The sequence below is a fragment of the Ochotona curzoniae genome, unplaced genomic scaffold, assembly GCF_017591425.1.
Source record: "Ochotona curzoniae isolate NIBS_2020 unplaced genomic scaffold, NIBS_Ocur_1.0 scaffold_3890, whole genome shotgun sequence".
NCBI lineage: Eukaryota > Metazoa > Chordata > Mammalia > Lagomorpha > Ochotonidae > Ochotona > Ochotona curzoniae.
The window spans coordinates 13068701-13084262 of NW_024467115.1; the positions used below are offsets into that span (position 1 = coordinate 13068701).

General features: G+C 39.5%; 1 protein-coding gene across 3 annotated transcripts; it reads left to right on the forward strand.

Annotated features, from left to right (window-relative positions):
• The first annotated feature begins 2944 nt into the window (after nucleotides 1-2944).
• Nucleotides 2945-15165, forward strand: ARG1 (arginase 1). Of its 3 annotated transcripts, none has more exons than XM_040965395.1 (8): nucleotides 2946-3252; nucleotides 7614-7696; nucleotides 10352-10540; nucleotides 12945-13104; nucleotides 13801-13895; nucleotides 14150-14254; nucleotides 14440-14576; nucleotides 14808-15165. In XM_040965395.1, the coding sequence occupies exons 1-8, from the start codon at nucleotides 3196-3198 to the stop codon at nucleotides 14972-14974; spliced, it is 993 nt and encodes a 330-aa protein (XP_040821329.1). In that variant the 5' UTR covers nucleotides 2946-3195; the 3' UTR covers nucleotides 14975-15165. The 3 variants fall into 3 exon arrangements, with proteins under 3 accessions (XP_040821331.1, XP_040821329.1, XP_040821330.1); XM_040965396.1 differs by having other exon boundaries at nucleotides 2948-3252; nucleotides 7614-7686; nucleotides 10366-10540; XM_040965397.1 differs by lacking the exons at nucleotides 12945-13104; nucleotides 13801-13895 and having other exon boundaries at nucleotides 2945-3252; nucleotides 7614-7686; nucleotides 10366-10540.
• Nucleotides 15166-15562: the final 397 nt, after the last annotated feature.

A 15562-nucleotide genomic window follows, 5' to 3' on the forward strand; every position in this document is an offset into this window, starting at 1 on the left:
CTAATAACTCCACAGAAGAAGAAGGATGCCTGTTGTTGAGGATTACTACTCTTGACTTCAGTTTCAATTATCCTTTTATTCTTGATGCTCAATATTTAATAAAAATTATTTATAAAAAATGTCCCCCAAACACACACACACACACACACACACACACACACACGAAACAGAGAATATCCAGAGAAGATGAACAATTAGAATGAGCAGCTATTAGGGAAGGAATGCAAAGATCACAGGAAAATGGTCAGAAGCTAAGAGGCAAACAGAGATTCCCTAAAAATTTTAGAGAAAATGTGACTGCCACAAGCTTGATTTCAGATTTCCATCCTCTAAACTGGCAAATGATGTATTTCCAATTGCTTTAAGAGATTTGGCACTCTCTTAAAGTTTAGGTTTAGGTTACTAAACTTTGCTACTTAAACTATAGGAAACTAAAATAAGGACCTATGATGTGCCAAATCTTAAGCTAGTGTTTTAGAATCAAGGTCAAAATGATGTGATATGTTCCAAGATAGTGCCATATATAATTTTTAAAAATGAAGAAAGAGGTTGTTGAAACAGATGTGTCGTGTTAGACATATATTTTAAAACAGTATACATAATCTGAAACCAATGAGAGAATTGCTTTGTAACAAAAACAAAGTTCTAGTAGAGTGATAAGCATAACATTTCCTATCTCTTTCCTCAGAGGACCTGAGATAAAAGCTATGGACAAAGAAAAATGGTTTGTGTTTATGACAAAAAAAGAGGCTGTGATCTCTAAGAGTCAGCATGAGATCACCAGGAAGAGGAATTATTGTGGTCAGTGCATCACCTTTGACAGAGAAGTCAGACTGGTTGATGACAAAAGTAGTAAAGTCCTGTGAGGTTTCTTTAAGACACTTGGTACTTTTCCGCATGCTGTCCTCAGCGAGATGGAGTGGTTGAGTTGGAAGCTAGTGACTATTGAGCTTCACCAACAGATTTCCGGTAGTACTGACTATGAACTAATCAGGGTTGGATTTCCAGTGGAATGTCACAGAGCTTTTACATAACTACTGCCATGTTCAACATTTGTATTAGTGATTTGGAAAAAGGCAAACGTTGTCAAAACTGTGTTTGATTGTCCAGTTGACTCTGTGTACATATGGATGCATATCTTGAAAGATATAGAAAAAATACAAGATGTTTTGAGGAGAAAGACCAGCTTGGTGACCCAGTAGGAAATAGTAAACCTGCTTTAGAAGAAACTGATAAGGTATTTGGAGATTTCTAATCTAAACAACAGAGATCCAAGAAAGACAAACCAAAAAAGACAGCCAAGATACAGTGTGCTTTATTTGAACGAAGGTGTTGGATCAATGGGCCAGATAACAAGAAGACAACTTCGGTTTGGTGTTGAAAGAACTTCCAAACTACTATTTTTTTTTTCAAAGAAAAAAAGTCTGGTAATGAAATCTGAAGGATAGAAAATCTCTATGGATTCATTTACACATTTAGTAAGAGTCCTAGCATTTTTTTCAATTTTTTCTTTTCATGATACAGTTTCATAGGTTCAGGGGTTTCCCCTTCTACCCTCACCATCCTCCCTCCCCTCACTCCACTGCACTGATGTTCCCTACGTGATTACAGTAGCACAGCCTTTCAACAAGAGTCACACGTTAATCATTTTTCTAGTATGATTGCCCCTAAGGGCTGTAGCACAAAGCCATAATAATAAAACACTCTGGATCTGGTGCAGTCACAGGTAAAGAAACAGTGAATAGAAGAGAGATCCCAGCATCTGACCTGTGTATTTAGAGAAATTTCATTAAGATGATGACAGCAAAATGAGTGGATTACTTGGTGTGTGTTGTTGGGGAAACTGGTGGCTGATCCATGGGAAAACAATTGGAAAATGTACATGACATACCAAAATGGATGCAGATGGACTAATGAGCTAAATGTTTTCTCTGAAGGAGAGAGAAGAAAACCTAAGTGTATTTGTGTGTGACTTAGGGAATGGGAAGGACTTAATGCCTCCCAAACATAAAACCTGGCAGGACATTTTTTTAAACTGTCTACTTCAAACTCTTAAGTCTTACTTTGTCGACAGGGCAAGAGGTTAATATCAAGACCATAGAAGGAATACAAGTAAGTATTTAGCATATATATAAGAATATTTGTGGCAAAGGTAGGAAACCTATTTGAAAAATGATCTCAAAATGCAACTGTGAGATCTTGATTCTTCTATTTATTAACCTAATACTGAATAGCATGTGGATCCAATGTTAGCATTGACCCAGGCCCTGGGACTATAGCAGGCAAAATTCCCCATCCTTACAGAATTTGTATACTCCACAATATTCTCTACAATTAGTAGAAAAAAGGAAATACACTTCCAGTTGGTAAAATTCCTTTTTAAATTTCAACCGAATGTGATTTTAAAATTGGAAAAATGTTTAGGGTGCATTTGTTCTTCATTCATACTTTTACGGGGTGATATACAACTTTCCATGAAACTTGGTAACATGAAAAAAAGATAAGCTATTTTTTTAAATTTTAATGCCTCTTTTATGATGTTATGATTCTAAAACTTTTTTTTACACACCGTATTTTAAAAATGCTAACACTCTGAGTTTTCAAATAACTGACTTTCTTCCTTTTAATTATCAAAAATTAAAATTGCATTATTTTCCCCAGGAGTGTGTCTTAATGGTTCACGAAATATATCTTGTGAATTATCCACTTGTCCTAGTGTCTGAAACCTTCACTCAAGATATTAGGGATGGACTATCTTGATAGTCCCAGCCATTTTTTTATTCTACAAGGACTCAGAATCTGGAGAAAGCATGTGTCTTGTCCTGAGTTTGCACAGTTGAAAATGTACCAATTCTTACATGGTTATGAAACCACAATTGTCAATTTTCGAAAGGAAGATTAGTCATCCAGCTGGCCTTTTCAAAAGGGTGTGCACCAGGAACTTGAATAATCTCACTTAATTAGATACCAAGGGTCAGAAGAATCAGGATTATTTCACGTATGAAGAATTTGCAAGATTTCTGTGGACTCTGTCATTCTTCGATTCAGTAGGTGGAGCCAGCGTGCTCATTAGAATAAAGGTAAACAGATTCAACCCATTTATAAATGGGCAAAGATGTGCCCTTGGTTCCTGAGGGTTGCATAGAGTGGCAACTGGCTGGAGAGTAGAGGTGCAGCAGACAGGAGTTCCAGAGCATGAGTTCCAAGTCAAAATCCATCGGGATCATTGGAGCCCCCTTCTCCAAGGGACAGGTGAGTGCAAAGCCTGGCTTCAAGTATGTGGCAATTTTCTGAAAAAGTGGATTTTGAACATTTACAAGGGTTTATTGTCTAGTTAAATTTCCTGAGCCATTCTGGCTCAGAAAAGCATCTTTTAGAGTCCTCATACCATTCCACAGCACTGGCTGATCACTGGTCACTATCCATTGGCTCTCTGGGCTGCTGACCTCAAAGTCAATTACATTTTTATCTTCATTTTATTGAATGTATTTTCATCTTGTTTAAGAAAACCCTTTCATTTGAATTACAAAGGATTATTTCTGTTTTGTGGTTCCTGATGTTTTGTTGCTCTTCTAGCTTTTGATGTTACTGTGAATGTGTAGTGGGAAAGAGAATTTTAAGAAAACACCTTTGTTTAATTGTACAATTAATGTCTAGAATACTTAATAGACTTCTGGTAACCACCAGACTTCCTCTGATGTGGCTAACCCAAATATTACGGCTTTATGCAACTTTCTGAATGATTCTTGTTCTTTTAGGGCTTTAATGAGTCTTTGAATGAGAACTTGTTTGAGGGGGAAAGAAACATTAAGGGAAAACCCCACAGCAAGTTGGCAGCACTGAAAGGATTAATGATTTATGAAGATCCTAACTTGTGTTAGAGCCTTGTATCCATGAACCAACATGCACCAGCAACATAAATGTTCAGGCATTGCTTCCTGCTAGGAACACTCATTCTCGTAAATACAATGAGATGACAGAACACCTTAACTTCAGCATGAGTCCATGTTCAAAGAGGAGTATAAAAGGACAAAGCCGAACAGGACCATGTATGATCTGAAACCTCCAAGGCTAATTCTCCTAGAAATGGGGTCTTCAGACTCTGGACAGTGTTCTACCCTCCTCTTAATTTTTAACTCTTGCTGTTCGTTCTAGCGTTTTATTGCAAAACAGACTGGGAGAGGTCAGAGGTTAGAAACAGGAACTACATTTGGACTGGCAGTAAATGCTGCTTTAGCCTCCCTGGAAATCTTCCAAAGGCTCACCCAGAACACAGGGCACTTTGCTAATGGGTGGTGTTTTATTAATTAATTAATTTTAAGACTTCTTTATTTTCATTGGGAAAGCAGATTTACAGAGAAAAGGAGATACAGAGAGAAAGATCTTCAGTCATCTGGTTCACTCCCCAATGGCCGAGTGACCAGAGCTCAGCTGCTCTGAATCCCAGAGCCAGGAGCTTCTTCCAGGTCTTCCACATGGGAGCAAGGTCCCAAGGACTTAGGCCATTCTTCACCACTTTCCCAGGCCACGGGCACGTAGCTAAATGGGAAATGGAACAGCTGGGACATGAACTGGCACCCATTTGAGATTCTGGTGCTCGAAAGTAGCCAGCTGAGCCATTATGCCAGCCCCAAAGCATTTCTTCTAAAATCCAGTGTGCCCATACATGCTTGGGTCAGGAGCTGACCCACAAAATGGAAGACAAAAAAAAAAAAAAACTGAAGAAGAGGAAAAGGGACATGAATAAGAAGGGAATAAAGGGAGGAAGGAAGGAATGAGGGAGGTAGGAAAGGGGAAAGAAGTGAGAAAGGAAGAAAGGAAGGAAGGAAGGAAAGGAGGGAAGAGAGTAAGAAGGAGAAAGGGAAAAAGGAAAGGTGAGAGGAGGGAAGGAAGAAGAGAGACCAGATGTGCTCTGGTCCTGGTTGACTTTACTGTGGTTTCATAGAGGGAGAGAAAATTTTAAGAAAACACCTCTGTTTCTTTATGTAGTGAATGCCTAGGTTGACAGATAATGGCAGCCTGTCTGTGGGTCACTATGTTAAAATGCAGCCTGATGCATTTACCATTTTTAGTAATTGTTTTCACCCTAAGATTTCCTTCCATTCCAACTTGACCATGAGAAAGAAATGTGCTGTCTCATGACTATAAGGCTAGTGTCATGCTCTGGAGAGACTTTTCTCTATTGAGTCATAGAGAGCAAAAAATGGCCAGCACCTAAGCATTTGTCTTCACCTAAAGGGAGAAAAACATTGCACAAACAGGCAAAAGAGATGAGATGGCAGGTAACCTGAAGCTGAGTTTGAGAAAAAGCTCCACTCCCTGCCTCTCCCCTAGCAAAGGCCAACAATGTGGTAGGTATTATGTTTATCTTACGGTTGCATTAACTGAGACCCTGAGAGATTTGGCAATTTGCTCAGGGTCACTCAGCCCTGACTGTGTGATTCCAGATAAAACAGTGTCTGACTCCAGTCCAGACTGTGTCCTTGACTTACACGGACGCCTCTTTAAGAGGGCTTGATTCAACAGTAAATTTTATATTGGCAGCCCTTAGAGATTAGACCCAGCTTTAGAAGTCAGTAGAGCCAAGAAAGCCATATCCAAAGTGTGAAACCAAGCAACAGAAAAGACCCCTTGTGAGAGGAATCCAGTGTAACACAATACTAAGAAGTGTCACTCTGAGAAAATCAATGACTGTGATACAGCAAACATCATGTCAGCAAGAGTCTATGAGATTTGTTTTAAAGTTGGAAGGTAGGAAAGAAGGTTTTACCAAATTGATGGTTTTTGTGTATTGACTATATGTCAAACCTACATTTCAAAATACAATGTCCCAAAGGTACAGCAAGTGAGACTGGAGCAGGCACTTGGCCTAGTGATTAAGCCACCAGCATAGCGGAGTTCTAGGGTTGGATACCTTGGTTGGGCTCCCCACTCTAGCTTTCTCTAAATGCAGACCTTAGAAGGCAATGGTGATGGCCCATAACTAGGTCCCTGCCGCTAACATGGGAGGCCTGGGATTGACTTCATGGCTCTCAGCTCAGTCTAGTCATTTAAGGAATGAATAGGCAGATGGGAGCTCTCTATCTCTTTTTTCTTCTGCCTTTCAAATAATAAATAAATAAATAAATTTAGAGAGCAAGCTAAACTGAAATTTCACAATGGGTATAATACAAAAACAGACAGGAAACCACAGGCATACTATGAACCTAGCAACACTCTAATGGGCTGTAAAGATGAAGAAACACTGTCTACATGATCAGGAAGAGGGAGTGGGTCACAACAAAAGCACAAAAAGCATCGGGTAGCGTGTGCTGTTATGGGCAGATTTGCCATTATGGATTCGCCTGGTGCACAGGGCAGGCCTTCTGAGTATAGGAGTAGGAAGAAACATTTGCTTAGCTTGGCACCGCAACCCCAGGCCTCAGGATAAGCATGATTTTTATTCCATCTTCTCATCGAATGCCAAGAAATAAGGTGCTCCTCTAAAAGCTCTGTTGGAATGAGAAGGATCCTGCTTTTGTAGTTCTCTGGTCAGATAGGGGTCAGAGGAAGACTTCCTATAAAGGAGGAAGATTCTCAGCTTCCTGATGGTTACCGTGGCTACAGGAGACTGTTGTCAAAATCGTAAGGGCAGGATTTCTCATGTGCTGGTCAAGGTCAAATGTGATGATTTTCTCTGTTGCATACCTCCTCTCCAAGGCTCTAACCTCCTGATAGAACCTGCTCCTGCTGTAAGAGTCAGCTCAAGTCGTGTGTTCCGACAGTCTCCTCTGGCACACCCACTGCTGTCCCTGGATGAGGGCTGAGTTAGGAGCCCCTGTTGTGGTTACTATCACGGCTTCCATCAGCACTGGAGCAACAATCCATGTATAGCAATTGTGTATAACAAATGTCCAACTTTTCTGCTGGCTTCTGAGTAACTTAAAGGTAGAAAAGCCTTCTTCACTGCATTATTGTATCTCCATCAACTGGGGTGCTTTAAAAAAAAAAGATTTATTTATTTGTATTAGGAAGGCAGATTTGCACAAAAAAGGAGATACAAAGGAAAATATCTTCTGTCCACTGATTGTGGCAACAACAGCCAGAGTTGAGCTGATTCAAAGCCAGGAGCCAGAGCCTTTTCCAAGTCTCCCACTCAGGTGCAGAGTCCCAAGTCTTTGGGCCATCCTCTACTACTCAGGACACAGACAGGAAGCTTGATGAGAAGTGGAGCAGCCAGGACACAAACTGGTGCCCAAAGATATCCTGGCAGATGCAAGGCAAGGATTTAGCCACTAGGCTATTGCCCTGGGCCCAATAGCAGTGCTTTTGAACAAATATTCTTTCACTGTGTTAATAACATGGAATGAAGAGTAGACTGATGCAGGTGTTGTGAGGTAAAAATCTGAATCAGAAATAAGACTGTGTGACTTCTTAGCTGTGTGTTTACCTTTTGTAATTCTAGTTTCTCCTATAAATTACTACTCTACAATGACGACTGGTGTATATCCCTGGCTCTATGGCAATTTCAAAAATGATTTGTTATAATTTAACTAATTAAATAATGAAAATTCTTATTGTGGGCATGGGATGTCCATGGTAATGTCTGAAGTACTTGTGTTTTTATTGTTCAGCCACGAGGAGGGGTGGAACAAGGCCCTGTAGCACTGAGAAAGGCTGGTCTGCTTGAGAAACTGAAAGAACAAGGTAATTTGAACGACACTTTATTGCTTTGTTTATTTTAGTTGAAATAAGAAGGCCAAGAGACATCTTCCATGTACTAGTTTACTCCTCAAATCTTCACAACAGCCAAGTTTGAACTAGGTCAAAGGTAGGCCGGGAACCCATTTCAGGTCTTTCACAAGGGTGTCATAGGCCCAAGTGCTTGAGACATCATCTGTCGTTTCAACAAGAAGGAAGCAACAGGTGGTTTTTAGGTTGAAGGGTAATAAGTCTGGTTTGCTCCCACACTGAATGAAGAAATAGGCTGCTACGAAAGTGTGGAGTGTATCTGGAGTGATATATATACCACAAAATTGCCTCACTGACTATAGTTTCAGACACATCCTATTAAATAAGTAGGACTGAGGAAGAACTCTCTGCATGCATTGTCAGAAGACTTTGTTTTTCCAGTTTAACAACAGTTCAAAAGAATCTGTGTGTGCAAGAATGGGTGTTGGGGTGGGTGAAAGTAGAGTCAGGGTGACTGAAATTGAAAGGCAAGAGGAGAACCATTCTTCATGAAAAGAAGAAAATCAAATAATAGTAGCAGTGTCTCACACTTGCATACGACCTGTGTATTCATACCTTAATATATAGACACACAAACATTCAAGTTTACAAATGAAAAGTGTAACAATATTTAAAGTATGGGCCAGGCATGTGATCTTTATCTATAAAACCCTGATGAAGTATCGTCAAGGCTGTGTAGCAACCGGAACCCTCCTATTTCCAGTACGAAGGCAAAACAATACAGTCATTTTGGACAGAATTTGGTAGTTTTTAAAATAAGCATACATTTGCATTTTGATTTAGTGGCTTTATTCCTAGGTATTTTCCCAACAGAAATGTTAGCATACAGCTGCAGATGATTTCTGCATGGATATTTGTGGCAGTAACATTTATAAGACATAAAGGAAAATAAAATACCCATCAACTAGCAAATGCATAAATGAAAAGTGGTTCATCCGTACGATGAGACAGTACACGATGATACAAGTGAACAGAGAAATGGTGCAGGCAAGACACGGATGAATTTTAAAATATGCTCTGTGAAAGATGCTGGATACAACATGCACATACCATATGATTTTTTGGATGCAAAGTTCTAGAAAGATAAAAACACGACCAAAGATGGCAAATCAACAATCCCTAGCGGTAAGGACAAGAATTAATGCCAAATGGGCATGAGAGCATTTAGAGAATGAAAGTGTCTTACATACCGATTGTGGTAGTTGTGAGACTGTACTATTTCTAAAACCAAAAAGACTTGCACACTTAAATGAATTTTAGGAAAGAAAAAATAAATTTCATGAAGTGAAGGAGACAGAGTGAGAGTAAATGGGGAAGGGTGGGAGAAAGGAAGGAAGGATTGCCTGAAGGCGCGCTCAGCTTAGTGAAATAAGCCAGGCTCAAAAAGACAAGTATCATGTTTCTTCTGACATGTAGCAGTTAATACCAAAAAGTAAGTAGGAATGAAGTTGACATTTTGTGAAGATTATTGCTCTTACCTGTTGTTTATACTCCTGTGGATTGGAGATCTTCCTACTTTGTATTTGTTGAATATTAATAATCAGTGGTGAAATAAGTCTGCGAATACAGAATGGATTCAAATAAAAATAAAAAGTGATGCGGGGAGGGCAGGAAAGGAAGGGAATGAGGAAAGTGTGGCTGTCTTCTTGCAACATTTTTCTTTATATTAATAAGCTATTTTAGACTAAAATTAAGGCGAAAAAAAAAATCAGAAAGCTTGCACAAATGCATTCGTCCCTCAGTTAATGAGCTTGAACAAGTCCGGTTTTATCAAGTGTTAATCAGGAGATATCTCACGTCAGCTCTCCACAGTCATGCAGTAAATACAGGAACAGACAGTTGCTCCAGAACACTCAGGTAAATGCATTCCAGAATTTTCATGGCATTCTTTGCTTCAGAAGTTTTTCCAGAGCTTTCAGTCTTTTCTTTAAGAAAGCATGTCCAGATCCTTAGAAACTTGGACTTACCCTAAGGTTATCCCTTTCTAAAAAGTTTAATAGGGTTATCTATAACTTTTTCCCTTTAAAAAAACAACGTGTGATAGTAATAAAGCTCTTTCTGAGCTCTTTGAAGCATTAGGCCTGAAGCCCAGTATAAAGTGTACTAGTTTTGATAATAGCATTGTGAGGCAATGCCAAATGGACAGAGCAGGAAGCTGAACTGTGGCAACAGGGGACAGACATGGTAGGAACCAAGAGTGTTAATAGAGTCTACAAGTTTAGAAAATTCTGGCTGATTTTCTTCTGGGAATTTATAGATGTAAAAGGTTTTTGTTACAAAATCAAAATGTTTATTAGATAATTATTTAGAAAGCACGTAAGGAGGACAGAGATGCTGATGGCTTCTATTAGCCCCAAACCAGAAAGTTATCCCTGTTATATTATCTTGTCTCACTGGATCCATTCAGGAAGTATTTACTGAGAGACAGGCAACAGCAGGTACCCGTGGCAGGTGCTAGTGAGATAATGATGGCTACCTTCACGAGGTTCATAGTCATTTCAGACTTGTCCTTTGCTTACGTTTTTAAAAGTATATGGTGTTTATTTATACTCTTAGAACATTCCTACATGGACTGAGTTGCAATCATTTGGTCTTTTTCACTTAGTTAACTGGGCATTTTCATTTTAATTGTAGAGCTTGATGTAACAGATTATGGGGACCTGGCCTTTGCTGATGTCCCTAATGACAGCCCCTTTCAAAATGTGAAGAATCCACGGACAGTGGGGAAAGCAAATGAGCAGCTGGCTGGTGCAGTGGCAGAAGCCAAGAAGAATGGAAAAGTCAGCGTGGTGCTGGGCGGTGACCACAGGTCAAGTGGAGTGGCTATGTGGGGGCATTTGGCACTAGTGACATAAAGCAAGCACAACCAAGACAACCAGACAAGAAGTGCAGACAGGAGAGTACTGATTAATTTTATGCACAATTTTCTACCTTCAAAACAATACTGTATGGGTTTCCACTTTACTCCAGACAGACCTTGCTCTATTTGAAGTCATAGAATACCTTTAGTTTCCCTTTTATGGCAGAAAACTGTGAGAAATTAAGAGATTTCAACAAATTATTTAGCATAGCCATGCCTTTCCAAATAAATATTGAAGAATTTCATAGCCAGATTATTGGACCTGATGACTGGTCAAACATTCATCTCATGTAGGGAAATTATGTAAAAAAAATCTATTTCTCAAAATAAAAGTAATAATTACCTTATAAAATTTTTGAAGGTGAGTACACACACACACACACACACACACACACACACACACACTCCTACACACATTTCAAAAATCAGTGGTAACTACATTTTCCTAACAATCATTTCAATCAGAATTCTGGCACCTTTGCTTCATGTCTTTTTTCTTTGCACATGGTGGTTTTGTTCATTAGCTGCAAGCAGGTATCATTAATTTCTGTTCTTACTCTTCAGCAAAAAATTGCTTGTTAATTTATGTTATGCATAAAGCATCATTTTTTAAAATGATGGGTAATTTTTCAAGGGATTATATTATTAAATCTATTCATATCTTCAGATGCTGTTATGATGCTCAGTATTGTACATGAGTCTTTTAATGTTTATTCTCAAGGATAATGCCACCAGAAAAGCCCTGAGCTGACCATAAATAGAAACATTTTTATGGGACCCAATTCAAAAGCCAACTGTGTCATCCTCTCAATTTTCTTTTCTAATGCCAACAGTTCTCAAGGCTTCTGTATGAAATCTGCAATTGAGAAGCTGAGGTCCACTTTCATTTTTATGAGAAAAAAACTGTATCTGGAAAGCTTAGGAGCACCAAATAGCCAAAGCAGGGAGCCCAAAGGCAGGACGCCCACTATGCAGAAATTATCAGCACTTGCAGCTGAACCAAGACTGTTTCTTTCCTGAGAATCTGAAAGCTTGTAATTCTCTGAATTATACTTAAATGTTCAGAAGTGGGAGAATGTGTACAGACATTGTGTTTTAAATTCTCATGTTTTAACTTTTGGAGTGTGGATTGTTTGGCAGAACCCTAGTGGTTCCTGTTTAAGAGTGATTGCAGAATGAAAGAATCCCGACTTAATTTGAACTGTAATACTGCAACAAGGTGGAGGAATCCACCATGGGGGAAGGGCAAGGGGAGGGGTGGGGGGAATCCCAGAGCCTATGAAACTGTGTCACACAATGCAACGTAATAAATAATTAAAAAAAAAAAAAGAGTGGTTGCAGAGTAGAGGGTTCATGCAGGGGGTCTGAGCATGGAACAGAGGAAGCGAGCACCAGGGGATGCTGCAGATGCGGGCAGGGTTGGAAGGGAGGCCTCCAGCTGTAGGAGAGAGGAATGGAGACAACAAAGATTTGCCCACAATTCACTTCAAAGAATTGTCTTTACTAAAGAGAGAGGGGTGTGCAAAAAGTGAGCCTGATTTAGCTGTGAAAATCAAGCACTGTCTCTTGAACCTCTCCTGTAGGTAATTAAAAAAATTCTATTTCCATTTTCCTTAAAAGGAGAGTACCCTTGTATAAACTGTTTTCTTAAGATCAGCTTTTAAAATTCAACACAGCATCATCTACTGATTTATTTATCTTTCTTCTCTCTCTCTCTCCTTTTTTAAAAAAAATTTATTTTACTTGAAAGAGGGTTATGTAAACAAGAATCTTCCATTCACTGGATAACTCCCCAAATGGCTGCAATGATCACAGCTGGACAGGTTCAAAGTCAGGAATGTCTTCCTGCCTTCCAAATGGGTCTGGGGGTCCAAAGCCTAGGGGCATCCTCTACTGCTTTCCCAGGTGATTAACAGGGAGTTGGATTGGACATAGAACAGTCAGAACTAGAATCGGTGCCCATTTGGGATGCTGGCACCACAGGCAGAGGATTAGCACATCATCCCACGTGGGTGCAGGTCCTAAAGCTTTGGGCCTTTCTGCACTGCTTTCCCATGCCACAAGCAGGTAGCCGGATGGGATGTGGAGCAGGTAGGACATGAACATTACAAATTTTTGTGATGCTAGTGATATTACTTATATAAACATAACTAAATTGTTAGGAAGTGTGAAGTTTGTAAGTTATGCTTTCTTTAATACTGTGCTTAACTGGCATTTCTTATTTAAAGTCTATCAGAAGTATCAGTCAGTTACACTTAACAGAAAACAAAGTGGGAGCATTAAGGAGTCAATGATAGAATGTATCTAGCCCTACTGTAAATGTGATGTTCATACCAGCTTTTTTCCTCTATAGCTTGGCGATTGGAAGCATCTCTGGCCATGCCAGTGTCCACCCTGACCTCGCTGTCATTTGGGTGGATGCTCATTCTGATATCAACACTCCAACAACAACCACAAGTGGGAACTTGCATGGGCAGCCTGTGTCCTTTCTCCTGAAAGAACTGAAAGGAAAGGTAAAGACTTCTTGGCAGACTATTATAGAAAAATAATGCTATGAAATTCAGGAGGCAGAAAGGAAGCGAGAAGCCTTGTCACTTTGCTTTTACAGTGTTTCTTTTAAGAGGCAGATACACCTGAGAGGAAGGGAAGAAGGAAAACAGAGAGGGAGGGAGGGGGGACAAAGAGAGAGAGAATGCTCCCATGTTCTGGTTCATTAGAAAAATGTCTACAAATAAGCAATTGGGGCTGGTGCTGTAACATAGCAGGCTGAGCCTCCACCTGCAGCACCGGTATCCTACATGGACACCAATTCATACCCTGAAGGTTCAACTTCTAATCCAGCTGCCTGCTTATGACCTGCGAAAACAGCAGAGGCTGGTCCCAGTATTTGGGCCTCTGCACTCATGTGGGAGACCCGGAAGAAGTTCTAGGCTCCTGGCTTTGGATGGGCCCAACTCTAGCCATTGTGATCACTTGGGGAATGAACCAGAGGATGGAAGATCTGTCTCTTCTCTCTGTAATTTTGCATTTGGAATAAATTTTAAAAAGTGTTTAGAATTACTCCTGGATGGAAGCAAAGCTGAATTGGGAACTTAAAGCTTTTAAATTTACACTATTATATGCAATCCAACCAACAAGCATTTTTAGCTCAAAAAAGTAGGATTTACTCAAGAGACTCAAAGCTAACTGTGGAAACATTGCAATTTTAGATCCCTGAAATTCCAGGATTTTCCTGGGTGAAGCCCTGCATATCCGCCAAGGATATTGTCTACATTGGCCTGAGAGATGTGGACCCTGGCGAGCAGTAAGTTTACTCCTTGCTGTGATTTATACTTCATTGTCATCCTTCTGTGTTCAGGGTATATAACTTGTTGGCTAAACCTATATCTGTACATATGTACACATGCACTCAATTTACATCTTAATTCATTTGCTGTTAAATATAACACAAGGTATATATTTCAGAGAACTTAATGTGTCTCAGCATACTGATCTTTTAAAACTGGAACAGAATAGTCACCCTTAATCATTTTTTTCTTAATATTTCTTCATTTACAGCTACATTTTGAAAACTCTGAATATTAAATGCTTTTCAATGACTGAAGTGGACAAACTGGGAATCGGCAAGGTGATGGAGGAAACGTTGAGCTATCTACTGGGAAGGTAACCTGCCCCTGCGTGTGCATGTGGTGTAACATAGACTGGCCATTGACACTGATCACATGGTGTTGATGAAGTCGGTAAATAAAATGGAACTTGACATGATGCACATTACTTTTTATAAAACAGAATGAGAATTATATTTATCTTACGAATATTAATCTGCAATATTTTTGTGTTTTTAAAAGCAAGAGAAGACCAATTCATCTGAGTTTTGATGTTGATGGACTGGACCCGTCTTTCACACCATCTACTGGCACACCGGTCTTGGGAGGACTGTCTTACAGAGAGGGCATCTACATCACAGAAGAAATTCACAAGACAGGTAGGGAAATATCTTAGGGCATAAAGAAGCAAGTTATACAGATTTCCATCTTCCTCATCTGAAAACCCAAGTTCCAACTGAAATTTTCAGAATGTCCATCACATGATGTATCAACTAAGTTGTTTGTTCATTGGTCAGCATCTCTTTATTGGATAATATTTCCAGTCAGCCAGCATTGATTTTAAAATGTCAATGTTTTATCAATTACCTGATTATCATTTGCTGTTGTAGGACTACTGTCAGGATTGGATATAATGGAAGTAAACCCAACTCTGGGGAAGTCACCTGAAGACGTAATTTCAACCGTGAACACAGCAGTAGCCCTAACCTTGGCTTCTTTTGGAGTTGCTCGGGAGGGTAACCACAAGCCTATCGACTACCTTAACCCACCTAAGTGAAAACGGAACATCAGTCAAAAATCTCATTGCTAATCATGTAATCAGCAAATCCACAGTAAATTGCTTAAGCTTACAGTTATCTGCTCAAAAGACTTGCAATTCCTGAAATATGTTTATCCCGTATGTGTAAACTCTACCCATTTCCTCTTGTTGTGAAACTCAGGAACTAGAAATTAAAAGGCTGTGAAATTGGAAAAGATTTTCTCATTTTCTGAAAAAGGACTTTACTCTCACAATCATGCATGAATTCTCAATTAAAAATTGCAAATATTCTTCCTCCCACAGAGTCGGACTCAGTATCAGTAAACAAACCTTACCTGGCAAGGTACTAAATGTCTGCATTAACCAAAATATCCAATTTTTTGTAATAAACTCTTTATAAAAAGTCTATCACCTCTATCTAAACACAGAGTGTACATAAACCCTCCACACGTGCATACTCAGCAGACATCCTGCTTAAAAACACCAGGAACACGATTAAGTCAAGTCACAGTGAACCATCACCTTCAAAACATGAGACTTTGGTGTGCTATTTAAATTTTCTCATTCTGGTGCTTCACCTATAGGAATAATAATGGACTGGGCTAT

Bases quoted from the DNA above. Each gene is read 5' to 3' on its own strand.
- ARG1 (XM_040965395.1), top strand. From the start codon at position 3,196: ATGAGTTCCAAGTCAAAATCCATCGGGATCATTGGAGCCCCCTTCTCC. The intron at 7,697-10,351 runs CGACACTTTATT...ACTGGGCATTTT, and splicing joins AAAGAACAAGGTAATTTGAA to CATTTTAATTGTAGAGCTTG. The intron at 14,577-14,807 runs GTAGGGAAATAT...TTGCTGTTGTAG, and splicing joins AGAAGAAATTCACAAGACAG to GACTACTGTCAGGATTGGAT.